The following is a 25,895-nucleotide window of genomic DNA, read 5'->3' on the forward strand; positions in this document are numbered from 1 at the left end:
CTTCGTGAAACTTAACTGAATAACAGGAAGAAAACAAAGATGCTACTGATGTTTCACACACCCTGCCTCTAAGATGTCTGGATTCCAACTACAGTCAGGTGTCACTTAACAATGGGGTACATTCTGAGAAATGTATCGTTTAATGATTTCGTCACTGTGCCAACATTATAGAGTGTACTCACACAAACCTAGGTAGTATAGCCTACTACATGCCTCGGCTCTATGGGACTAATTTCATGGGACCACGTCCTATATGCAGTCCATCACTGACTGAAACACTGTTATGTGGCACATGACTGTACTTTCAATTTTTAATATCATCCATGACCTTGATCCAAACCATCACCTCGCTCTGCCTGGCACATTCCAACAGCCTCCACTCTTATCAACTGCTAGTAGGATTGGGAGCATAAGTCCGTGCAGAGTTCTTCAGTGGTGATTTAAAGTGTACACGATCGTCAACCAGCAATTTCACTTCTAGATAACTACCTAGACAAACAGTTACCACATACACCCAGACACGTACAAGGATGACTACTGCAGCACGGACTCAAAAAGTAAAAATGTCAACCTAAATGGCCATCAACAGAACAACCAAAGGGCAGCTTTTTTTCAAAGGGCAATTTTTTTTTTTTTTTTTTGGTGAAGAACATTAGCCCTGAGTTAACGTCTGATGCCAATCTGCCTCTTTTTACTGAGGAAGATTGGCCCTGGGCTAACATCCGTGCCCATCTTCCTCTGCTTTATATGGGACGCCACCACAGCACGGCTTGACAAGCGGTGCGTCGGTGCGCACCCAGGATCCCAACCTGTGAACCCTGGGCTGCCAAAGCAGAGCGCACACACTTTACCACTATGCCACCGGGCCGGCCCCTGACGTTTCCTTTGTTTTTAATCCAGTAGTTTGAATATAGTGATCCACCTGGCAGCCTCATTACAGAGAAAACTTCTATCTGAACGCAAACAGGACGATGAAGTAACTCAACCATCAAGAGGCACACACCTGGTAGTTAGGATTGTCAATCATGGGAGGCTTCCATTTGCCCTTATAATTAGGGTTGTCAATCATAGGTCGCTGCCAGACACCACAGCCAGGGGCCGACTCACACTTAGCATTGGCAATCTGAGGGGCCTCCCATTCTCCATCCATATCTTCATCCCTGTAGAGATATAAACAAATTATAAATGGGTTCTGTGATACAGGACTGTGAACAGCCCTCCTTGGACTCCTTTTAAATCCTGCAGGAATGCTTTCACAGTGACATACTATAGAACATTATCTTGTTTCTACATTTCCAGTAACAAGGGTTTTTCATGACAGATGCATTAAAAAAGAGAGAGAGAGAGAGAGAGACAAAAATGTAATTAAATTTGTTGAGCTCTACACTTAAGTTTGACCCTTTGACTATATTTAAGAATTAACTTTTAGTTCAGTAAAAAAGCAAGTAATTTAAAACGTTAACCGAAGCTCGTACCAATCCTCTGGCTTCTCTGCATCTGGGTCAGGTACATATTCAGGCTCATCATCCAACCAGCCCTCAGGCTTTGTGGCTTCTTCATCTGGAATCTTAGCAGGGGCATCTTCATCCCTTAAACACCAGAGAAAAAGCCAGTTATGACACCACTGACCAGAGAACCACATGTGGTCCAGCTTTGTGAATCTGAAACAGGGCAATCTAAAAGTATTTAGTTCTCTATTAAGCTCAAAACTTAAAATAATTAGTCCTAGAAAATATCTGTAGGGCCGGCCCAGTGGCGAAGCTGTTAAGTGCGCGCTCTCCGCTTCAGTGGCCTGAGGGTTTGCAGATTCGGATCCCGGGCGCGCACCAACGCACCGCTTGTCAAGCCATGCTGTGGTGGCATCCCATATCAAGTAGAGGAAGATGCGCATAGATGTTAGCCCAGGGTCAATCTTCCTCTGCAAAAAAAAGAGGAGGACTGGCATCGGATGTTAGCTCAGGGCTGATCTTCCTCACACACACACAAAAAAATCTGTAAATCATATACAGGATAAGGGCCTAGTATCCAGAATAGATAAAGAACTCTCCCAATTGAATAATAAAAAGACAACTCAATTGAAGAACCAGCAAAGAATTTGAAAAGACATTTCTCCAAAGATAGACAAATGCCCAATAAGCACATGGAAAGATGTTCAACATCATCAGCCTTCAGGGAAATGCAAATCAAAACCACAATAACGGGCCGGCCCCGTGGCTTGGCGGTTAAGTGCGTGTGCTCCGCTGCCGGCGGCCCGAGTTTGGATCCTGGGCGTGCACCAACGCACCGCTTCTCTGGCCATGCTGAGGCCGCGTCCCGCATACAGCAACTAGAAGGCTGTGCAACTAGGACATACAACTATCTACTGGGGCTTTGGGGGAAAAAATAAATAAATAAAATTAAAAACAAAAACAAAAACAAAAACACCACAATAAGATACCACTTCACATCCACTAGGATGGCTATAAAAAAAAAAACTTATCAATAAAAACAAGTGTTGGTGAGAATGTGGAGCAAATGAAACCCTCATACATGGCTTGTGGAAAGCAAAACGGTGCAGCAGCTTTAGAAAACAGTTCGGCAGTTCCTCAAAGTCAAACGTAGAATTACCACATGACCCAGCAATTCCACTCCTAGGTACGTATCCCAGAGAAATGAAAATGTATATCTACCCGAAAACTTGTACATGAATGTTCATAGCAGCATTATTCACAACTGTAGCCAAAAAAGGGCAACAACCCAAATGTCCATTAACTAAGGAATAGATACATAAAATGTGGTATTATCCACACAATGGAATATTATTCAGTCATAAAAGGAAAGAAGTACTAATACACGCTTCAACATGGATAAATCTTGATAACATTATGCTAAGTGAAAGAAGCCAGACACAAAAGGTCACATAGTATATTATTCTATGTCCGGAATAGGCAAATCCATAGAAACAGAAAGTAGATTAGTGGTTGCCAGAGGCTGGTGGAACAAAGAAATACAAGTATCTGCTTAATGGGTTTGGGTTTCTTTTTGGGTGATAAAAATGTTCTGGAATTAGACAGTGGTAATGGTTGCACAACACTGTAAATATACTAAACCATTGAACTGTACACTTTAAGAGGGTGGATTTTAGTATGTGAATTATAACTCAAACAGCTACTCCTAAAATAAAAGTTCATCAAGAAGTACCTAATTTCAAAGTTTAATGCAGTTACTATAAGACAGTGCCCCTTTGGCTGGTAAGCAAAGACATCTTCCATCCTTGGTCAGGATTATGCTTATTTTTGAACCATGCTAGTTTTAAATTAATTGTATGAGAACTTGTAAAACACTCAGCTGACCCTTTTAAGCTGAACATTCACCCCCAACCCCCAAAATAAAACAGCTGGTTAAGGAATACAATACTGAATAGGCTGAGTCCAGACTGAATGTTCATCAAATATACAAATAAACTCAGCATTTACACTAGTGCAGCATAAAAGTTCAGGTACACATACTTTAACTTTAAGGAAGGAAAAACACCAACTAGAATTTAATTGCTAAGTCTAAGTGGATACTTTTACAAATGGAAGATCAGTTTTACTGCTTCTCTTCCTTCACTTTCTGACATTTCTGAAAGTCACTGCGGGCCGGCCTGGTGGTGCAGCGGTTAACGTGTGCGCTGCTTCGGCGGCCCGAGGCGCACCGACGCACTGCTTGTCAAGCCATGCTGTGGTGGCGTCCCATATCAAGTAGAGGAAGATGGGCATGGATGCTAGCCTGGGGCCAATCTTCCTCAGCAAAAAAGAGGATTGGCATTGGATGTTAGCTCAGGGCTGATCTTCCTCGAAAAAGAAAAAAAACAAAAAAGAAAGAAAGAAAGATTAAGTCACCATACTGGAGCTCAAACATGGCCAACCCCTCCTGTTTTCATTTCTCATCACTCCCAATTTGTACCCTACATAGAAGGCCACGTATACTCAATCTTCCTCATAGATGTCAAGCTCACTCCTGCTCCTCTAATTTTGCACATGTTCTTCTTCAACCAGGAGTATCATTTCCCATCTTCACCACTTAGTTAACGATCATCTCACTTTCAAGTCTCAGTTTGATTTGCCCTGCTCCAAGAAACCATGCCTGGATTAGCGATACCTGGTGCGCTGGTCACCAAGCTACATCTACTATCAGACCACTCACCATATGCATGCTACCTTTATTTGCCTGTCTTACAACTGGACTGTGAGCTGTGTAGGCACCGATGCCCTTGTGGCTTTATATTCTGCTGCCCAGCACAGAGCCGAGATCTCAAGTACTGTTTAAATAGGAAAAAGGTTATTTTTCAAATTAAAATTTAAAATTTGAGGACTCCAGCTTTACATGTGAATTCATAGACGTACTGGAAAGGCCAGGCCAAGACACCCACAGTTCTGCCACAAACCAATTGTATTACCACAGGCAAACTCCATCATCAATTTCAGCATTTTGTGGCTTGTAAAATGGTGTGAGGCAATCCAGATGATCACCACAGCCCCTTTCAGTTATAGTAGTCTACGTATTTTTCCTAGCATTTAGACTGTATCATAGATTATTGAAATCACCAGATCTCAATCAACATTTAGTTGTTCAAGCCACGTGAATATGGAAATGCTCCACTGCACTCAAAGACAGATCTTAAGGACTCACCAGTCATCTGGTTTGACAGCATCGGGATCTGGTATTTTTGGTCTTTCATCCCAATCCTCAGGCTTCCGGTCTTCTGGGTCCTCAATTTCACGAGAGGGATTTACAGGAGGAGTCATGTCGTTCAGCAGATTTCCACTGTTCACAATAGACTGGTCCACTAATATTTCAAAACTATTATCTGGATTCAAGACTGAAAAAAAATTAAATGCAATTTTAAAAAGTTAATTAACCACTCATTGCCAAGCTCTCTTTACCACAACACAAAAGATCACATTTCTAACAGAGGGCAGAAGCATGGAGTAAAGACCTCAGCATTAGAGTTAGAGCATGGTCTCAGGGCCTTCGGCGAGTTAACCCTCTTTCCCTTTTTTAACATCCATGGCAATCCTCCTCCTTTTTGCTGAGGAAGAGTGGCTCTGAGCTAACCTCTATTGCCAATCCTCCTTTTTGTTTTTCCCCAAAGCCCCAGTAGATAGTTGTATGTCATAGTTGCACATCCTTCTAGTTGCTGTATGTGGGACTCGGCCTCAGCACAGCCAGAGAAGCGGTGCGTTGGTGCTCGCCCGGGATCTGAACCCCGGCAGCCAATAGTGGAGCACGCGCACTTAACCGCTAAGCCATGGGGCTGGCCCCCTCTTTCCCTTATTCATAAATCATAAATGGTGGTTCCTCAGGTTTTTAGGAATTAAAACAAATGATAGATAAAATTTAAAACACCAAAAGCTTTCATTTACAGACATTAAAAAATCAAAGGTACATAAACTAACGCAATATTGGTCTGACACAAATGGTTACACACCAGTCAACAGGCAAATAAGTTTATTTATGTTTTAAAACCACCCCCCAGTAGAAAAGGCCCATTTCCTCATTTTTTAGCTGGTATTACCACCACCTATGTTGTACTTTTGGAGTCCAACGGAAAATGAAAACACAATTTTAAATCTGTAAAAGAATCTAAGTGTGACTTATGCTAAAGCCTGGATCCCACACGTACATGTCTCTAATAGGCAATTGACTAGGTCACAGCACATCCATACCACAGCAGACAATGGAGTTCTATGCTGCTGTCCTCAGTAATAACAAAAATGAGCAACGTTATCAATGATATGTACTCCCACGGAAAGATTCTCACTTTTATGAAGTTAGGAGAGCAAGTAAAATATAGCATATTTAACTTTTACTTAGAAATTACATGTGTGTTTATACACATCCATGTGTTTATTTACATATGGTCAAATATATATCACAATGTTGATATTTCAGATAATTTTAAATGTCGTCCTTTTGCTTATTTCTATTTTTTTTAATTTCTATACTGAATACATATTACTTTTGTTATAAAGAAAAAAGGTTATTGTATTCTTTAGCAAAAGAGGCATATTTATATGTGATCTCAAACCAGCAGGAAAAGCTTCATTAAAATAAAAAAAGCCATTCCAATATCCAAATGATCAAACTCAATTGTCCAGGTGTTGGAGAATCCACAGTTCAACTAAAAGATAATTTTAAAAAACTGTATATACATTTCCATTGTATGTCCTATTATTTAACATTTTATCAACAAGAAAATAAACAAAGGGAGGAAATGAAGGGATCAGCAGAGAAGCTCTTTATAGGACATAAAAGCTTATTCTTAAAATTGTCTCAAACCCCAGTTCTCAATTCAACTTATGGAAGAGAAGCTTCTTTTAGTGCTGAGAAATTAAGTTCATTTCACCACAAGGACATTACGTCAACAGAGACGTAGGGTCAACAGAGACCCTTATTTGCAGAGTTGAGTCTTCTCCAGACGTGCAGTCTTTAAATTAAACAGATGATAAACGTGTAGTGTCATAAAACCCCAAAGTTAATGTTTTTTCTTACTTAACGTATAAAGATGTGTTTTCTTATCAGTAAAATAGGTCTTCAGATCTGCATCTGGCCTCTTAGCATGCTTTTCTTCATATATACCCGTTTTTGGGTTTTTGTGGCGGAAGATGAAGTGCAATTTATAGTCCTCTCCACATTTATCTGGACCAAACATAATCGTATAAGGGGTCTTGTCGTGGAACTGATCCTTCAGAAACAAAATGGATTATTTTAAGTAACTCCAAGTGTTCAAAAGCAACCTTTCAAAGGGTCATATTTCCTCTTATTAAATCCCAAATAAATTAGTGTAACCTTAAAGGAAAAGCTGATTCATTTATGAGGTTTGTATAGATACCAGTGAAAATAACCAGAAATTACTAGGAAATTTTATATGAGAATATATGAAAGTGTTTCAAAAAACAAAGTAATGCATATATCTAGATAGTTACTGCTTCTTTCATAAAACAAAGAAATAAGTTTGCTAAAACTAAAAATTGCACAGAACAGAAATCAGGGATAAGACAGAACAGCTTTAAAATTCGCATTTCAAATAAAAAGCATAGAAGTGGCAAAGTCAATATTCCCAATCCTCCAAAATATTCCGACAGCAGGAGAGGAGGCCTTTATTTTCACAGGTCTTACAAAATTTTCTTTCCTTTTCTCTAACATTCTTAAAAAATAACTGTGGGTGGCCACATAAAAAAATAGGAAGTACCTACCAGGTTGAGTTCTGGAGTTTTAGAAAGCAGTTTCACATAGGCACCACCACATTCTATTCCATTTTGGAAATTAACCTCATACCTAATTTCAGAGAGAAAAGCAGAAAACCATATGGCATTATGAAAGATCAAATTTCTTAATTTATTTCCCCTTTCCCCCATCTTGGTCACATGTTTTATCACGGGTCACATGTTTATACTAAAGAAGGATTCCATCTTCTATTGGTTTTACATGGTTACTAATCCCATAAAAATAAAATAAAACCTTAACACAGATTCCCAGTAAATACTTTTCACAAAATCCAGAAGATCATTTGCTATCATAAGGAAAAATAGCCGATTTGTTTCAAAATAATTTATTGAGCAGGAAATAATTTATTGATGCTTAAATACACTCAAAAGTCCCTATTGTGGGGCTGGCCCAGTGGCGTAGCAGGTTAGGTTCACGCCTTCCACTTCAGTGACCTGGGGCTCACAGGTTCAGATCCTGGGCCTAGACCTACTCACTGCTCATCAAGCCACGTGGAGGCGGCGTCCCACATAGAAGAGCTACAACTCTACAACTATGATACACAACTATGTACTCGGGCTTTGGGGAGGAAAAAAAAAAGGGAAGACTGGCAACAGATGTTAGTGCAGAGCCAATCTTCCCCCCCCCCAAAAAAAAATCCCTATTGTAACATATAATTATTTGCATAATTTTTTTACACAGAGTAATAGTTTTATAATATAATGTCTTCTGAAATCACCCTTTCTAAAAAGCTTCTATCACACAAGCGTTTTCACTCACTGAACAATGAGAGGCTTGGTATCAAACAGGAAGGGCTTGTTCAGTTTAGCGGAGATGGCATGATGCTTGGCCCGAGACATCAATACAAGTCCTTTATCGCCTGGAAGCTTTGTTTCCTTCATTTCATCTACCTCCCATTTTCCTGCAAGACAACAAAGTGAAGTTCCACTCCTTAACTATAACTTGGAAGGTCCTTTAAATGGTAACAAACCAAACTCCAAGTTGTGCAAGTCTATCATACTGACAAATTCTTAACATATCCCATTTACCTATGAAAGATGGCCTAATAATATAAACAGACATATATTTGAAAAGTACTAGGATATCGTATTTAAAAACTTGTAGCATGTTCATTTTACCAATGCCTAGAAAAGACCTTCCATTTCCAACACGCAGCACCATAGGTGATAAATTATCTTTCCACTGTATGGTGTAAAACAAACATTAAACAGGTCTAACCCTAGGAAATATAATGGAGCACACAAAAATAGCAAAACTTCCAGGGAAAAATCTTAAAATGTATACATACTCCTTTTAAACCAGTCTTAACAGATACCACGGAAACATGTCAAACCTCAATCTGCTATTATAGCTAAATCAAATGGAACTCTCACCATCATATTTGGCAATTTCATCATCAGTGTCATCTTTCTTGGCCTTGGATAAAATCCACCTGTAATTAAGACAAACCCCAAAATTAAGATTCAAATGATAGCTGGCCTGTGAAAAGAAACAATGTAAATACCAATAAAAGCAGGATCTATCTAGCTCTTCTTAGCCTACTTAACCACCCTACTTTCAACTTTTAAATCTGTCACGTAAGTAGCAATAATATATTGTACTCAACTCATAAACCTGTAAAAAAAACGACCAAATCCATGAAATAATTCTACTCAAGAGAAAAAATTTTTCTCAAAGAACAAAATACAGGGTGGAGAAGGAGAGAGAAATGGAAGTATAACTGCATGTTCTGAAAGATTGTTTTCCTAAATGGGCATGAACACTAGGGATATAAAATAGTATTTCACTACATAAACTGCTATCCAAAAAAGAATCGACTATTCCATCCTGTTTACATGAGTGTTTGCCTCTAAGATTTTTTCCCCTAAGAAATACTTACCCTGAGAGAGTTCCTCTGTCGAAGGAATCAGCAAAATACACTTCCCCTGTTGGCACTGGAGCTTTGTAGGTGACCTGTGTTGAAAACAAAAATGAACTAAGAATCGGGATTTTCAGCAACATTCCTTTCTTAGTAAGATTTATTCTCTTGGTTTGCTTTAAATTATCACAAAACTTTCACAGCTTACCCTCAAATTCAATCCATATAATTTATCTTTGGCAATATATAACAAAGGCTGTAAGAAAGGTCAATAAGTATTTTAGCAAACTTTGCTTTCCCTTTGGAAAGGATCCAAATTTACCTTCATCCTTTGATTATCTCAAGAGGTAAAATGAATAGATTCAAAGACCACGTCAAACCTTTGGAGATGGAGGAGTGCTGGTGTCTGGTTTCGGTTTTGAGTCTTCTACCTCTTCAATCACATCATCGAGGTCATCCTCAATATCAATCACATCATCATCATGTCCATCATGAGCCTTAACAACAGCAGTTCCAATGACCAGTAACATACACAGCAACCACTTCGCTTCCATGATCTACATATAAAAAGGGTAAAGTAAGTTAAACATACAGCCTTCTTTTAAAAGTTCTGTAAAGACCACTAACCCCTCTCAATTAAAATTAAGGCTTTAAAATCAGAGCTAAAGAGAACTTTACTGTGAATATTTCATTTTACAGATAAAGAAAGTGAGCCCAGAGAGATTAAGGGGTTTTCCTAAAATCAGTTAGTTAAAAGATTCAATTTAATGGACATTGAGGGTATAATGCAAAGTGAAATAAGTCAGAGGGAGAAGGCCAAATACCGTATGATTTCCTTCATTAAGTAGTAGATAATAACAACAATAAACAAACACATAGGGACAGAGATTGGATTGGTGGTTACCAGAGGGGAAGGGGGGAGGGTGGAGGGTGAAAGGGATAATTCGGTACATGTGTGTGGTGATGGGTTGTAATTAGTATTTTGGTGGTGAACATGATGTAGTCCATGCAGAAATAGAAGTACAATGATGTACACCTGAAATTTAAAAAAAAAAAAAAAAAAAAAAAAAAAAAAAGATTCAATTTAAAGAAAATTTCAAAATAAAACTCAAACAACTGTGCCCATATAGAATATCATGTTGGCTACAGAGATCTAGGTCTAGAGCGTTCAAACACAATTCCAAACTAACCTCTTGCATTTGTAAAGAGCTTGACAATGCACAAAAGCCCCTTACATGTATTAATTTACAATGAGTACTGATTAAAACATTACAATGAAATGGTAACAGCCTCACATTAAAAACTTAATATAGATACTGACGCTGTTGTTCAAAGATCAAGTGTAGATATGGTTTTACATTAGTGTTTTAAGACTCAACAACAAAAATATTAAACCAAGGACCAGCAACTTTTATCTCATTTTCTAAACACTTAAGTGCCTTGCGTATTGTATTAGACTGCCACGGGTGGTAGTGGGTCCTCTTTCCAAGGACCACAGATCTAAAGATATAAAAACTGAGCCACATGGATGCACAAAATGATTTGGTAGTTTTCAGTATAGAGTTGCAATTCTGCAAAATGAAAAGACTTCTGAAGATGGATGGAGGTGATGGTTGCACAGCAATGTGAAGGTACTTCATGCCACTGAACCGTACATTCAACAACGGTTAAAATGGTAAATCTTATATGTTTTTACCACAATAAAAAAAAAAACACTGAAAAATAAAGAGAGGGGCCGGCCTGGTGGCATAGTGGTTAAGTTCATGTGCTTCATTTTGGCGGCCCAGGGTTCATGGGTTTGGATCCCAGGTGCAGACCTACACACCGCTCATCAAGCCATGCTGTGGCAGTGTCCCATATGCAAAAGAGAGGAAGATGGGCACAGATGTTAGCTCAGGGACCATCTTCCTCAGGCAAAAAGAGGAAGATTGGCAACAGATGTTAGCTCAGGGCCAATCTTCCTCACCAAAACAAAACAAAACAAAACAAAACAAAAAAACCTCTGACCTCAATTTTTTTGGTCTATTGCTTACAATGCAGATCTTTATTTCTCATGCAAAATCCAAAAACAAAAAAAAAGAAAGAAAGAAACTGAAGTAGAAAGCTCCTTCATAAACTTCGATGGCCCCAATTCACAACCAAGGCTGCAATTTTTACCAATTAAGTTTCTAGAAAAAATATATGTCAGCTTATTCTAATGCTGAATTTAACGCCCAATTCCTTATAAACTGTATAATCCTTTAAAGTAAGTAACTCAACACAGAACTAGATTTTCACATATCATTTGGGGGTATTTCTTTTATTACACATCTTGGGACTATGTTCACAAAATGAAAGAACGTTGCATTTCCAAATGCTTAGCATTTAGGCAGTGCCGAAAATACGTGCTAAATAAAATCATTCATAACCTTTCCTGGACTGGTATTAGTTTTTAGAAGAAACTCTCAATGTGAACATTCTTCTATGGTTTCTTATATTTAAAACAATACCATAATCTTTCATTTATTCCCTGCTAAGAGCTTTATTCTCTACCGTCAAAATAATATACATAACATAGCAATATCACTTTGTTTGATTTACAACTACAAGGGATTCTCCAAAACTAAATAGGTTGATTCAACACTTTTTTCTAAATCAACTCTATACAACCCCAAGTTCTCTCTCATAGAAACAATGCTATAAATGGTGGCTGGATTCTCAGGGATAAGCTACAAAACCAAATTAACCCAAAACATAGCGAAAACAATATATGGTTACAACTTTTTAAAAATAAAACAAAATGTGGTAAGACTAGTAGTAATTAAGTAAAGCACAAAACCAATGGATTAATTAGGCCTAAGTATTGATGCTAGAACACTACTGCTCAAGGACAAGCTAATCAGGAAGATAGGGTCCAGTGGGCTAACTACATACTCACCTTTAAAAAAGGTAGGGCTGATTTTTTTCCTTAATAATTTTAAATTTGTTGATACATTGTTGTTATAGACTGAACTGTGTTCCCCCCAAAATACATATATTGAAGCCCTAACTCCCAATTTGACTATATTTGGAGATAGGATCTTCAAGGAAGTAATTAATGTTAAAAGAGGTCATAAGGGTGGGGCCCTAATCCAGTAGTACTGGTGTCCACATAAGAAGACAAAGAGACACCAGGAGTGCTCATGCACAGAGGAAAGTCCACGTGAGGACACAGCAAGACGGCAGCTCTCCCCAAGCCAAGGAGAAAGTCCTCACCAGAAACCAACCCTGGTGATACCTTGATCTTGGACTTCCAGCATCCAGAACCGTGAAGAAACAAATTTCAGTTGTTTAAGCCCCTGAGTCTGTGGTAGTCTGTTATGGCAGCCCAAGCAAACGAATACAATTGTCCTTAGGTTTTTAAGTATTATGTTGTAGGGCAGTGCTTCTTAAACTTGAGCAGCCATGAGCGTCATCCAGGGGGCTTGTCACAATATTGCTGGGCCTCATCCAGAGTTTCTGATTCAGTAGGTCTGTGCTGGGCCCCAAGCCCAGACTTTACCTTCCTAACAAGTTCCAGGGAATGCTGAGGCTGCTGGGTCAGGAACCACACTTTGAGAACCACTGATTAGGGTTTATGAATAATCTATTTGTGCTTTGTTTTCCAGTTTATAAAGCACTTTCACATACATTGTTTCCTGTAAACCTCCCATGAGGTCTCATTTACTTTACACATTAGGAACAAAGACAGTGAAATTAAAATAATCTACTCATTATCACAACCAATAAGTCAGATTCAAAGAATCCAAGTCCTATATTTCTATCACACTAGACAAAATGTTACTATGTAGTTGAATACTGAGGAGGTGTGATAGAGACAGGACAGGAAGACTGGCCGGGAAAAGCACTAAATGGAGTGATCTGGAATGTGGGATTCAGGCAGGGCTTAGCGAGGGAGGGTACAACTGCAGAGCAGCCAGCCCAGGTTGGTGGACCAAGAACCAGGGGGTAGGAAGGCATCCACATGGGGGAGGCAGAATGGCCCCAGTGAAAGGAAAAAGTTTCCAGGTAGCAGAAGGCTACTGGCACTGTCAGGAACAACACAGGAAGTCTCCAGCAAACTTCAGGAAATGCACTTCTCTCCCACCACCAATTCCCCTACACCCCTGAGTTGCAGAACCTGGTTTTTCAGGTTATGAGAAGTGTGCAGGCGCTCATCTGTTACTTTCACATTATCCAGAGGGTTGTTAAAGCTATGAGAAATCACTACTGCCAAACCATGACAAATCAATTCTCATAGCTGTGCATGTATGAGCCTTAGCCCCTGCTAGCTTTACATATGCGGGGGTTTTTTTGTGTGCGTGTGAGGAAGATCAGCCCCGAGCTAACATCTGCTGCCAATACTCCTCTTTTTGCTGAGGAAGATAGGCCCTGGACTAACATCCATGCCCATCTTCTTTTACATGTGGGACACCTGCCACAGCATGGCTTGACAAGCAGTGGAGCACGCACACTTAACTAAGCGCTATGCCACTGGGCCGGCACCTTACACATGCTGTTTTAACAACTGTAATTTGCCAATACTCCCAAGAAAATGCTACAGTCAATACATCTAGATCCAAGAGCCACTATTAAACTAGCTTAAATGTTCCAAGATGAGGCAAAGATGTGAAGCAAAACAGGAACTCTCACTTCATTGCTGGTGAAAACACAAAATAGTACAGCCACTTTGGAAGATAGTTTGGTAATTTCTTACAAAGCTAACCGTAGTCTTACCATATGATTCAGCAACTGTGCTCCTAGTAGTTACTGAACTGGTCCCAAAGCTTACAAATGCACAAAACACTGCACACAAATGTTTTTAGCAGCTTTCTTCATACTCACTCAAAATTTGAAGAAACCAAAATGTTCAATAGATGAATAATAAACTGTAGTATATACCCATACAATGGAATGTTATTCAGCAATTTAAAGGTGAGCTATCGGGCAGGCCCTGTGGCTTGGTGGTTAAGTGCGCGCGCTGCAATGCTGGTGGCCCGGGTTCGGATCCCGGGTGCGCATCGAGGCACCGCTTCTCCGTCCATCCTGAGGCCGAGTCCCACGTGCAGCAACTAGAAGGATGTGCAGCTATGACATACAGCTATCTACTGGGGCTTTGGGGGGAAAAAATTAAATAAATAAAATCTTTAAAAAAAAAAAAAAAAAAAAAAAAGGTGAGCTATCGAGCCACAAAAAGACTTGGATGAATCTTTTTGTGTGTGTGAGAGCAAGATGAGCCCTGAGCTAACATCCGATGCCAATCCTCCTCTTTTTGCTGAGGAAGACTGGCCCTGGGCTAATATCCGTGCCCATCTTCCCTTATTTTATAGGTGATGCCGCCACAGGACGGCTTGACAAGCAGTGCGTCAGTGCGCGCCCAGGATCCGAACCTGCGAACCCCGGGCCGCCAAAGCGGAGTGCACGCACTTAACCACTATGCCACCAGGCGCTATGACTTGGATGAATCTTAAATGCATATTGCTAAGTGAATAAAGCGAGTCTGAAAGGTGACATGCTGTGTAATTCCAATTATATGACATTCTAAAAAGGCAAAATTCTAGATACGTAAAAAGATCAGTGGCTGCCAAACGTTTGGGGAACGGGACCAGGTTGAATCAGTTAAGCATAGGGAATTTTTTAGGCAGTGAAACTATTCTGTATGTTGCTATAATTACGGACACATGATACTATGCATTTGTCAAAACTCATAAAACTTTACAGCACAAGGAGTAAATCTTAATGTATGAAAATTTAAAAAAATCATTTAGAAAGTCATGTGATGCAAGGACAGCATGCAGGACGTGACAAAACAATCTAACTGTACTACAAATATATGAAACAACCTCATTGAAAGGGGTGGAGGGAAAAGATGCTGACCTAAGTAACTTTGGAAATGAGTGGAGTCTGTAAAACCAGACTACAAAAGCACCGTTCTGGTTGATAAGTTGTTTCACATGGTGTACAGGTCAACAATTCTGCCATACACATACACTGCCATACGCATATATTGGAATTGAACAATTAAATAAGTGGATGGTGGGAGCCACTTTCACTGTTAGGTGTGGGAATTCACAGATAAGCAAGGGAAAGAGGCTAGAATAATCCACATGTTAACGGGAGAGAGTCGCAGATATCAGTACAAACTCATGTTTAGTGTAACATACAGAGGGTTACATATAGAAGTACTTATACATACATGCATATATATCAGTATATATTTCCTTGCTCAGTTAGCTGAGAAGGCCTAGAAGAAACCACACCCTAGTAGCAATAAATACTCCTTGTACCAAGATCTTGGTTTCCAATATTATCTCCAATAAAAGGAAACAGGGCTCCTTAGAGAAATAGCTGATTCTAGTAGTGGGGCAAGAAATATACAAGACAAGCCTGGAGCATCTTGTAGTGCCAGAAAGGAAAGAAGCATCCAAAAAAAAACCAAAAACCCACAATGATGTGGGATATACGAAAGGAACACAAGAAAATGCAACAGCCAAAGCTGGGACAATATGAGCAACAAAGTGGTACTGGATTATATCCCAAAGTATAAAACAAATGCCCATGAATCTATACTGATATAAATATACAACTAAGTAAATAAATAAATGGGGGAGGAGAGACAAATTTCCCACGCAGAAACATTCCAAGTAATTTATGTAGATACTCCAGGCTCAAGGAGGTGGAACATAACTCCCCACTCCTTATGTGTAGGCTGCTCAATAGCAACTTCCTTCCAAAGAGCAGGGGCAGACAGTATGGACAGGGGGAAAAACAGAGGAACTTTATGTGGAGAAATCGGGCACACGCTACCTCAGCTAGGTGATCAAGGTCAACATCAACGGTGATACATCATATCGACAGTATGTATGTACCCTTGATACAACGTGATGAAAAAAGTACTTTAACTTCTGTGGTCTTTCTCCCCAAAATCCCTACCCCCAGTCTAATCATGAGAAAAACATCAGACGAATCCCAATAGAGGAACATTCTACAAGATAACCTGACCAGTAGTCCTCAGAAGTGTCAAGGTCATTAAAAACAAAGTCTAGGGGCTGGCCTGGTGGCACAAGTGGTGAAGTGCGCGCGCTCCGCTGCGGTGGCCCAGGGTTCGCCGGTTTGGATCCTGGGTGCACACCGATGCACCGCTTGTCAGGCCATGCTGTGGCAGCGTCCCATATAAAATAGAGGAAGATGGGCACGGATGTTAGCCCAGGGCCAATCTTCCTCAGCAAAAAAGAGGAGGATTGGCAGATGTTAGCACAGGGCTGATCTTCCTCACACCAAAAAAAAAAAGTCTAAAAAACTGTCACAACTAAGAGGCGCCTAAGGAGACACGATGTACTGTGGCGTCCTGGAACAGAAAAAGGACAGTAGGTAAAAACAAAGGAAATCTGGGGCCAGCCCCGTCGCTTAGCGGTTAAGCGCACACGCCCCGCTACCAGCGGCCCACTGAGGCCGCGTCCCACATACAGCAACTAGATGTGCAACTATGACATACAACTATCTACTGGGGCTTTGGGGAAAAAAGGAGGAAGAATGGCAATAGATGTTAGCTCAGAGCCGGTCTTCCTCAGCAAAAAGAGGACGATTAGCATGGACGATTAGCTCAGGGCTGATCTTCCTCACACACACCAAAAAAAAAACAAAGGAAATCCGAATTAAATATGAACTTTAGTTAATTATTTATCAATACTGGTTCATTAATTATAATAAATGCAGTATACTAATGGAAGTTGTTAATAATGGGGGAAACTGGGTATGGGTTATATGGGAATACTCTGTACTATTTTCATAATTCTCCTGTAAATTTAAAACTGTTCTAAAAATTAATTTATTTAAAAAAAAGCATGTTCTACTACTATGCCTCAAATGTTGATCTCACTACCCCTCCAAAAAAATCTTGGGGCTGAAATATACTATAGGAATCTAGTCTAACTCTCCTTTTTGAGAAGAAGCTGAGGTATAGAGATTGACTTTCCAAAAATCAGACTGTTATTGGCAGAATCAGGATCAGAAGCCAAGGTTTCTGTCTCCCAATACAGTGCACCCTACTTGGTAATTCTATACTGCTTTTGTCGTAAAGACATAAAATGATTTTTCACATATTTTAATGTGTAAGAGGATTTCAGAAGTTTTTTCTCCTTTTAAGTACTCATTTGTCTTTACATTTACAGACTCCTAAGCAGACAGCATACTTCTCTGTTGTCAGCACTGTTTCTAAGATTATCAATAGGAAATATGTAACAAGTAGCTCAACAACAAAGCAATAATGATTTTAGAAAACAAACAGCACACCTCTCCCCCAACTTCCCCAAAGCCACAGAGCAAATGGTCCCTAGATATGGAATGCTCAAGAATAAAAGTGAATAAAGAAATTACCTTTAAACCAAGTAAGAGCTTCCTGTAGTAAAGAAATGTTTACCACATTTCCCAAAATTCCCTTCTACATCCCAGTTCACGCTCACTAAGATGTATTAGCTCCTCTAGAGCAAGCTTTCTCGAATTGCTAATGCCATTAGAGCAGTTTCCCTCATAGTTGTATTTTCTGCTTGAAGGCCATCATCATCTTAGAGCACTTCACTTTCTGATTTTCTTTTAGGAGCCATTTTCTCTCTCTCTCTCTGAATTTTTATCACTGCAAGACTGTTACCTAAACTCTACAGCAGAGTCCCTCTGAGCTAGGGTGCAAAGGCTGGGTGGATGTATAACTCACAACGAGGCTACTCAGTGCTACACAGCTGTCTCAGTCGGCACATTTAAATTCCTGTCTTGGCCAACATACAAATTACCACAGAACGGACCCCCAGGAGAAACAGCAATTAAAAATCAAAAACACAAACATGAAAATCTTTTAACAGTTATAAGTCTACTGAAGTGGATAAATTTTCTCAAAAATACTTTTAAGTTAAATGCAAATGTGAGTTTTGTGTGGCTTTGTCTTATGATATCCCTTAACGTAAGCAAAGACTAAGTCAATAAAACCAATACTATATGGGCCAACACTATACGGTCCAAGTTGATTTCTGTTGATCTAAAAATAAAACTTACAATACCTAGGTTCTAGAGAAATGAACAGACTGCACATTTTTCAAATACTCATCAATAAATCTCTCAGCTGGACTTTTTGTGTGTGTGTGTGTGAGGAAGATCAGCCCTGAGCTAAAATCCATGCTAATCCTCCTCTTTTTGCTGAGGAAGACCGGCTCTGAGCTAACATCTATTGCCAATCCTCCTCCTTTTTTTTTTTCCCCAAAGCCCCAGGAGACAGTTGTATGTCATAGTTGCACATCCTTCTACCTGCTGTATGTGGGACGCGGCCTCAGCAAGGCCAGAGAAGCGGTGCGTCGGTGCACGCCCGGGATGTGAACCCAGGCCGCCAGCAGCGGAGCATATGCACTTAACCGCTAAGTCACGGGGCCAGCCCTCAGCTGGACTTTTGATAAAAGCTGGGTAGCAGAGTTCTATACTGTTTTCTGACAGTCACAGGCTTCAACTGTGGATATTCTGTCACAAAAGGGGGGTTAAAGGAGAAAATGCATCTGATGCCCATCAGAGCGTGGCATGTATTAGACACTAAACGAATGTCTGCTGATAGCGTTCAATTCCATGAGTATCAACTAGATATCAAGCATTAAAAAAAAAAAACCGGTCTCTGACCTTCAGGAGCTCAATCTATATAGATTATAGATTATATGAAATCTATATAGATTTCATAGATTAAAGGTGACCTTGATGACTGTGTATATTTGCTCATGTTTTCAGAGTTTATGAATATTGTGTAGTATTAGTTCTACAAATTTTTGGGGTTTTTTTGATTAATATCAAAATGAACTTGGGGCTGGCCCCGTGGCATAGAGGTTAAGTTCGGTGCGCTCAACTTTGGTGGCCCCGGTTCGGATCTTGGGCACGGGCCTACACCACCTGTCAAGCCATGCTATGGCAGCAACCCACATACAAAACAGAGGCAGAATGGCACAGACGTTAGGGCAGGGGAATCTTCCTCTAGTAAAAAAAGAGGAGGGTTGGCAACAGATGTTAGCTCAGAGTGAATCTTCCTCACCAAAAAAAAAGGAAAAAAAAATAAAAATAAAAACATAAACTCAGGGCTGGCCCGGCAGTACAGCAGTTAAGTTGCGGCGTTCCACTTCGGTGGCCTGCGGTTTGCAGTTTCGGATCCTGGGCACAGACCGACACACCACCTGTCAGGCCATGCTGTGGCAGCGTCCCATATAAAGTAGAGGAAGATGGGCACAGATGTTAGCCCAGGGCCAATCTCCCTCAGCAAAAAGAGGAGGACTGGCATCAGATGTCAGCTCAGGGCTAGTCTTCCTCACAAAAAGATAAAATAAAATAAAATAAATTCATGATATTATAACCTACCTTATCTACCTAACTTGCAAAAAAATGCACACGGGTTTGTTAGTACTACTTAAGACCCATTCTAGTATTTTCCTTCTATAAAAAACAACGCCAAGGGGCTGTCCTGGTGGTCCAAGTGGTTAAGTGCAAGCAGTTTGGATCCCGGGCGCGCACCGACGCACTGCTTGGCAAGCCATGCTGTGGCGGCGTTCCATGTAAAGTGGAGGAAGACGGGCACGGATGTTAGCCCAGGGCCAATCTTCCTCAGCAAAAAAAGAGGAGGATTGGCATCAGATGTTAGCTCAGGGCTGATCTTTCTGACCAAAAAAAAAAAAAAAAAAAAAAAAAGAGTGAATTTATCTTGAATTCTAGAGATGGAAGTTTCCTATTTTAAAACTGATCATTCGGGGCCAGCTCCGGTGGCTTAGCGGTTAAGTGCGCAAGCTCTGCTGCTGGCAGCCCAGGTTCGGATCCCGGGTGCACACCAATGCACCGTTTCTCCAGCCATGCTGAGGCCGCGCCCCACATACAGCAACTAGAAGGATGTGCAACTATGATGTACAACTATCTACTGGGGCTTTGGGGGAAAAAAATAAATAAATAAAATTAGAAAAAAAAAAACTTATTTAAAAAAAAAAACTGATGATTCAGAAAAATTAATTCCTAATACACAAAGCAGTACAGTGTATGTGGTAGCATAACCTGTCAAGTCAGAGAAACCTGGGTTCCAGACTCTCCTGCTCCTCTCTGTGGCCTTGGTCAGCTTACTGAATTTCCGGGAGTCTTCTTTCCCTATTTTATAGATGTGGGTAATAGTACTACTGGCTCAAAGGCTTGCTGTGAAAATACAAAAAGATAAATACAAAGTCTATCAGAGTCCAGTATTTCATAGGTATATGCAAATGGTTTGTTCTTTGACACATAATAAGTAAAACCACAGTGAATACATTTTCAGTTCTCATATTGAACTGAAAGGTCTAATACGCCTGCCTACTCCTCCAACATATTTCAACAAAGCTGAATGATTTTTTTCTTTTTTTTTTTTAGTGAGGAAGATCAGCTCTGAGCTAACATCCGTGCCAATCCCCCTCTTTTTGCTGAGGAAGACGGGCTCTGAGCTAAATCTATTGCCAATCCTCCTCCTTTTTTTCCCCAAAGCCCCAGTAGATAGTTGCATGTCATAGTTGCACATCCTTCTAGTTGCTGCATGTGGGACGTGGCCTGAGCGTGGCTGGAGAAGCGGTGCGCCAGTGCGAGCCCGGGATCTGAACCCGGGCAGCCAGTAGCGGAGCTTAACCACTAAGCCACAGGGCCAGCTCCCGAAAGCTGAATGATTTTACATAACAAGAAAAACTCGCTTTCCTCCAACTGCATTATATGATTTCTCCTTTAACTCTTCCCTGCAATGGTATATATACAATTATAGCATTTGGATATAGAAATGTCCATGTTTATCTGTGATTTTTTTCCTGTTCTGTCATTAATTATTTTTCTTCATGAATTCTCCTAAATTTAATTCATTTTTGGTTAATGATAATACTGATCTCGGAACACATTCTAAAAAAAAAACGTCCATACTATTTTACTATACACATTTAATAACGTAGATAAGACTTCAAATGAACACAAAATATTCTATTTAACAGAAACAGACACATACTGCATCAAATTTTAGCAAATGCAGACAACTATTTAGATCAACCTTAGGAACAGGCAAACACTATTAAAGAAATATTAAATCTGTCACCTCTCAAAGGCAGAAACTTCATCCTCAATAAGGGTCCACTCAGAAAAAAGATCTTTGAAACAAATGGAGCTCAAATTATTTTTAAGTTTATTAAATTTAAATCTTTATATTTTATCGTTTCAAGTCTATTTTTGCCAACCATTTTCATAAGAGATATTATTCTCTTTTCTTCTTTTCTTGTGAACTCTGTCTGCTTTTAGTATCAGGGTAACATGTGCCTCACAGTAGGAGTTGGGAAGTGTTCTCCCCTCCTTTATCTTTTGGAAAAGTATGTGAAGGATTGGTGTTAACTATTCCCTACATATGTGGTAGAACTGACTAGTGAAGCCATTTGGTTCTGGGCTTTTCTTTGTGGGACTTTGTCTCTTAAAAGAAGTTAGGAAATTACAACCCTAACTCCTTTAATCCAAGAGAAATTAGAAAGATGAACAGAAATCCCAGGGAAGGGATTCTTTGTCTCTTAATTAGGTTGAGGAAGTTCCTTTATATTCCTAATTTGTTGAGCGCTTCTATCATGAAAGGGTGTTGCATCTTGTCAAACGCTTTTTCTGCGTCTACTGAGAGGATCATGTGGTTTTTGTCCTTTATTAATGTGGTATATTATATTCATTATTGTACGCTGAACCAACCTTGCTTCCCGGAGATAATCCCAGTTGGTCATGGTGTATAATTGTTTTTATATGTTGCTGGATTCTGTCTGCTACCATTTTGAGTATTTTTGCACCTATTTTCATAAGAGATATTGGTCTACAGTTTTCCTTTTTTTGTACAGTCTTTGGTTTTGTATCAGGGTAACATCAGCCTCATAAAATGAGTTGGGAATTGTTCTCCTCTCTCCTATTTTTTGCGACAGTTTGTAAAGGATTGGTGTTAATTCTTCCATAAGTATGTGGTAGAATTCACCAGTGAAGCCATTTGGTTCTGGGCTTTTCTCTGTGGGACTTTCTCTTAAAAGTAGTCAGGAAATTTCAACTCTACTTCCTTTAATCCAGGAAAAATTAGACAGAGGAACAGAAGAAATGACCTAGCTAATGTTCTTGCTTGTTTAAATAAAAAAAAAAGTGATTTTTAAAAAGGCAGTGTGTAATAACAAAGGAGGCAGTCTTTCTTTCACACAGGCTATCCATTCATCTATTAATATACTCTTTTCAAATTTTAAGTTTTGTGAGGTTTAGATACCTTAGGTTGTCTAATTTAATCCTCACAAAAACCCCAGGAGGTTCTATCATCTCCATCTGACACATGAGGAAACTAAGGCTAAGAGAATTTACATAAACTGTCCAAAGTCCTAGTTAAGACATATAGTAGTATTTATGAGCAGGAATCCAAAAGTCATAATCCCTTGTCAGCTACTTAATAACTTGGCACACTGGGTGAATTACTCAGTTTCTTCACCTCTAAAATGAGAATAACAACACTATATATACTTCTTAGGGTGGTTGTATAACAAAATGCACGTAAAGTGCTTATGACAGTGCCTGGCTTACAGTACATGCTCAACATAAGCAGTGATTTCTACTATTACTAGGTATTGCCCAGAGACACCATTTAAGTTTTAATGGTTCTAAAACTCTGAGTTTTGGGCCGGCCCCGTGGCTTAGCGGTTAAGTGCACGCGCTCCGCTGCTGGTGGCCCGGATTCGGATCCCGGGCGCGCACCAACGCATTGCTTCTCCGGCCACGCTGAGGCCACATCCCACAAACAGCAACTAGAAGGATGTGCAGCTATGACATACAACTATCTACCGGGGCTTTGGGGGGAAAAAAATAAAATAAATAAAATTTAAAACTCTGAATTTTAAGGCAAATAAGAAATTTTAAGTCTTACATTGGAAAGGAACCAGTTAAAAGGAATTTGATTCCAGTCACAGACAAACCATTTTACTACTACTTTTTGCACCTTCTGATTTTACTACATGCGCATCTAGTCAAAAAATAAAAGCACTTAAAGAGGAAAACAAGTAAAGACCACTGTAAATGCTTAGCCATTTAAAAATAGACATATACTGCCTTGTCTACAGTTTTGAATTTTGTTTCTCATTGACAGGAACATTAGAATTGGTTTTTCCATAGCACTTTCTTTTTTGCTATAAACTAAGTAAGTTTAAGATGTGAATACTCAAAACATATTGCTGAAGATTCTTAAAAATTCTTTAAAAAACAAAATTCTCCAAATAATTTTCACAGCTCACAGTTAAGATTAATTTAAAAGCAAATCTGCTGCAGGTAACAAAGCATTCATCAGCACTTTCCTGACAAAGTTCTAGAGTAGGCTATATAGGCTACAACTACGTTCAGGAACTTTTATTATTTCCTAGGAGTTTTTATGAGCTGCCAATTCTTCTATTTGCACAGTTCATTACACTATTCAAAGTAGTATCATGTTCGCCATCTTATTTGTCCCTCTCAATAGCCCCCTAATAGTAAAGGATCCAGGAGACTTCTCATTTCCATTTTAAAGATGTGGAAACCAAGGTGGTTCATAAACTAGTTACCACGCTGGGCCTGGAATTCAAGCCTGTTGAGCCTACATTTATGCTTACCAACTACCACTTCATTCCCTTAAGCTATCTCGCAGGGCAAAGTGAACTCTAACTAAAAGGATGCAATAGCCTGACTGCCAAAACTATAGTTACTTCTGTCAAAATGTTTACCCCTTGTGGTCCTTGAAGATAATGTACTAGTTGAACTGACAAGTTAAGATAGTAATGTGGGGAGGGATGCTGACACCCATTTTCAGATAGGTCAGAAAATGTGTCTGTTGTGTGATACATTCACTCCAGTACACAGTTCACTCCTGCCTTCTCATGATCCTGTTACCTGGCTTGTTTGCATGTGCACCCTGGCTGGTGCAAAGGAGAACTCTCACACAGTTCTTTACCTCTGCTCTAAATATAATTATAGCAAATGCACAACATAGCACTGATTCTATTCATGACCCTCAAATATGGCTGGAAAAAGATGATACAGAATGCTTTTAAAGATTAATAGAATTCTTCCCTTAAAAAAACCCCCAAAACTCTACTTATTAAAAAACTCAGCAAAATGTTCCATTTCCTAAATTAGAGGTAAAGAGACTTAACTGTGGTTCACCTTTGTCCTCCCAAGCTTTTAATGTTCAGCTCAAGTTTAACTTCCCTCAACCAGCAATCACTTGTGTCATGCCCAACAGTTAATCCACTAGGTCCAGTTTCTTCCTCCCATCACCATAAATGTGACTTCAGGTCCTGCAAAATAGGACTTACCCAACTCAAAGACTATGATATCAGTGTAGTAGACAAACTATTCAAACTACAATTATTTATTGCAATCATTATTTATCGAGCAGTTAATATGTATCAGATTTCCCTATCCTATTTTATATACATCTTAATTTAATTCTAACAACTCCATCAGCTATTATTATATCCATTATTTAGGGAGAACTGGGGCACAAAGGGTAAGTAAATTGTCCAAGTTCACATAGCAACAAATGACCTACTGAAGGACTTGAACAAGGACCTTCACCTTAACCACTACACCAAAACTGTCTAGCTCTCAACCATAACCCCAACGGGATCATAAAATTAATCGCATGGGGCCAGCCCTGTGGCTTGGTGGTTAAGTGCGCGCGCTGCGATGCTGGTGGCCCGGGTTCGGATCCCGGGTGTGCATCGAGGCACCACTTCTCCGTTCATCCTGAGGCCGAGTCCCACATACAGCAACTGGAAGGATGTGCAGCTACGACATACAACTATCCACTGGGGCTTTGGGGGGAAAAATAAAATAAATAAAATCTTTAAAAAAAAATTAATCGCATGACCTTGGGCCAGTCATATCAGAGCTCTGGGCCTCAGTTTCCTCCACTATAAAACGACCTACCCACAGTGAGCTTTTCGGTGCTTTCCTGCTTTTAATGTCCGGTGAATTTCCAACTGGATTACTCCCCACTCCCGATTAGGTGTAAATGTTAGGACGTAAGTGTTCCAACCACTGCGTGTTCTAGTACATTCTCCATACTCTTCAGGGTGCTAGGGTCCAGTCTTCGCTTTGCGGTTTATTCTCAGATATTGAACCTGTAATGCTAATCCTAAATACTCTCTCTCGGTCCGATATCACCTTTCCCCACCCCTAGGGGTACCGACTAGGCCCGAGCCCACTCCAGACCTTTACCCGGTTACTTCAGCGCACCTCGCGGCTTCCCAGGCAGCCAGCAAAAGGCCTACGAAAGCCCTAGAAGCAAAGCCATGGGACGAAGTTAGCTTTCCCAGAGGTCAAGAGACGCTCCAGGGCACCTGCCACGCCTCCCGACGCCGGCGCGCGGCCTCGGCCCGGCGCCCTAACCGAAGTGGCCCAGGTTCGGGCCTCGAGCTCACGGCCGGCGCCTCCGCCGGGGCCTGGGCCCTGGAAACCCAGCCCGACCCTTTGGCCCGGCCACGCCCGGCCCCCCTGGCCCCTCGGCCGCGACGCCGCGCACCCAGGCCCCAGGGTCCTCAGAGACCGAGGACGCGCGCAGGCCTCCCGTCTCACCTCGAGCCTCCGGGGACCGCCGGCGGCACCCGCTCCTCCTCCCGTCCACACACCTGGCCCCGCGCCGCAACCGAGACAGCGGCAGACGCGGCCCGACCGTCACGTGCCGCAGATGCAAGAGGCCTCGGCTACCGCTGCTGCCGCGCGAGCGAGCCCCAGTGCGCTAAGCCCGGCCCTG

The 25,895-nt window shown here is 40.5% G+C and overlaps 1 protein-coding gene across 11 annotated transcripts in view; it reads right to left on the bottom strand.

The window, feature by feature from the left end:
* The window catches only part of CANX (calnexin), a 33,509-nt gene extending 7,625 nt beyond the window's left edge, over positions 1-25,884 (bottom strand). The window contains exons 1-13 of one of the 11 annotated variants that reach the window (XM_087429216.1): positions 25,718-25,864; positions 25,379-25,420; positions 24,302-24,435; positions 20,165-20,299; positions 9,490-9,666; positions 9,131-9,204; positions 8,625-8,683; positions 8,011-8,152; positions 7,221-7,302; positions 6,517-6,709; positions 4,654-4,843; positions 1,476-1,589; positions 1,004-1,160 (exon numbers count right to left, since the gene is read on the bottom strand). In XM_087429216.1, the coding sequence (XP_087285342.1) occupies positions 1,004-1,160; positions 1,476-1,589; positions 4,654-4,843; positions 6,517-6,709; positions 7,221-7,302; positions 8,011-8,152; positions 8,625-8,683; positions 9,131-9,204; positions 9,490-9,663 (1,185 nt within the window). In that variant the 5' untranslated portion in view covers positions 9,664-9,666; positions 20,165-20,299; positions 24,302-24,435; positions 25,379-25,420; positions 25,718-25,864. Of the gene's footprint in view, positions 1-1,003; positions 1,161-1,475; positions 1,590-4,653; positions 4,844-6,516; positions 6,710-7,220; positions 7,303-8,010; positions 8,153-8,624; positions 8,684-9,130; positions 9,205-9,489; positions 9,667-20,164; positions 20,300-24,301; positions 24,436-25,354; positions 25,421-25,717 lie in introns of all 11 variants that reach the window. The other 10 variants (XM_087429219.1, XM_087429215.1, XM_087429220.1 and 7 more) reach the window with 10 other exon arrangements.
* Positions 25,885-25,895: the final 11 nt, after the last annotated feature.

Source organism: Ceratotherium simum, chromosome 4 (genome assembly GCF_057802395.1).
Source record: "Ceratotherium simum simum isolate JZ-2026a chromosome 4, ASM5780239v1, whole genome shotgun sequence".
NCBI lineage: Eukaryota > Metazoa > Chordata > Mammalia > Perissodactyla > Rhinocerotidae > Ceratotherium > Ceratotherium simum.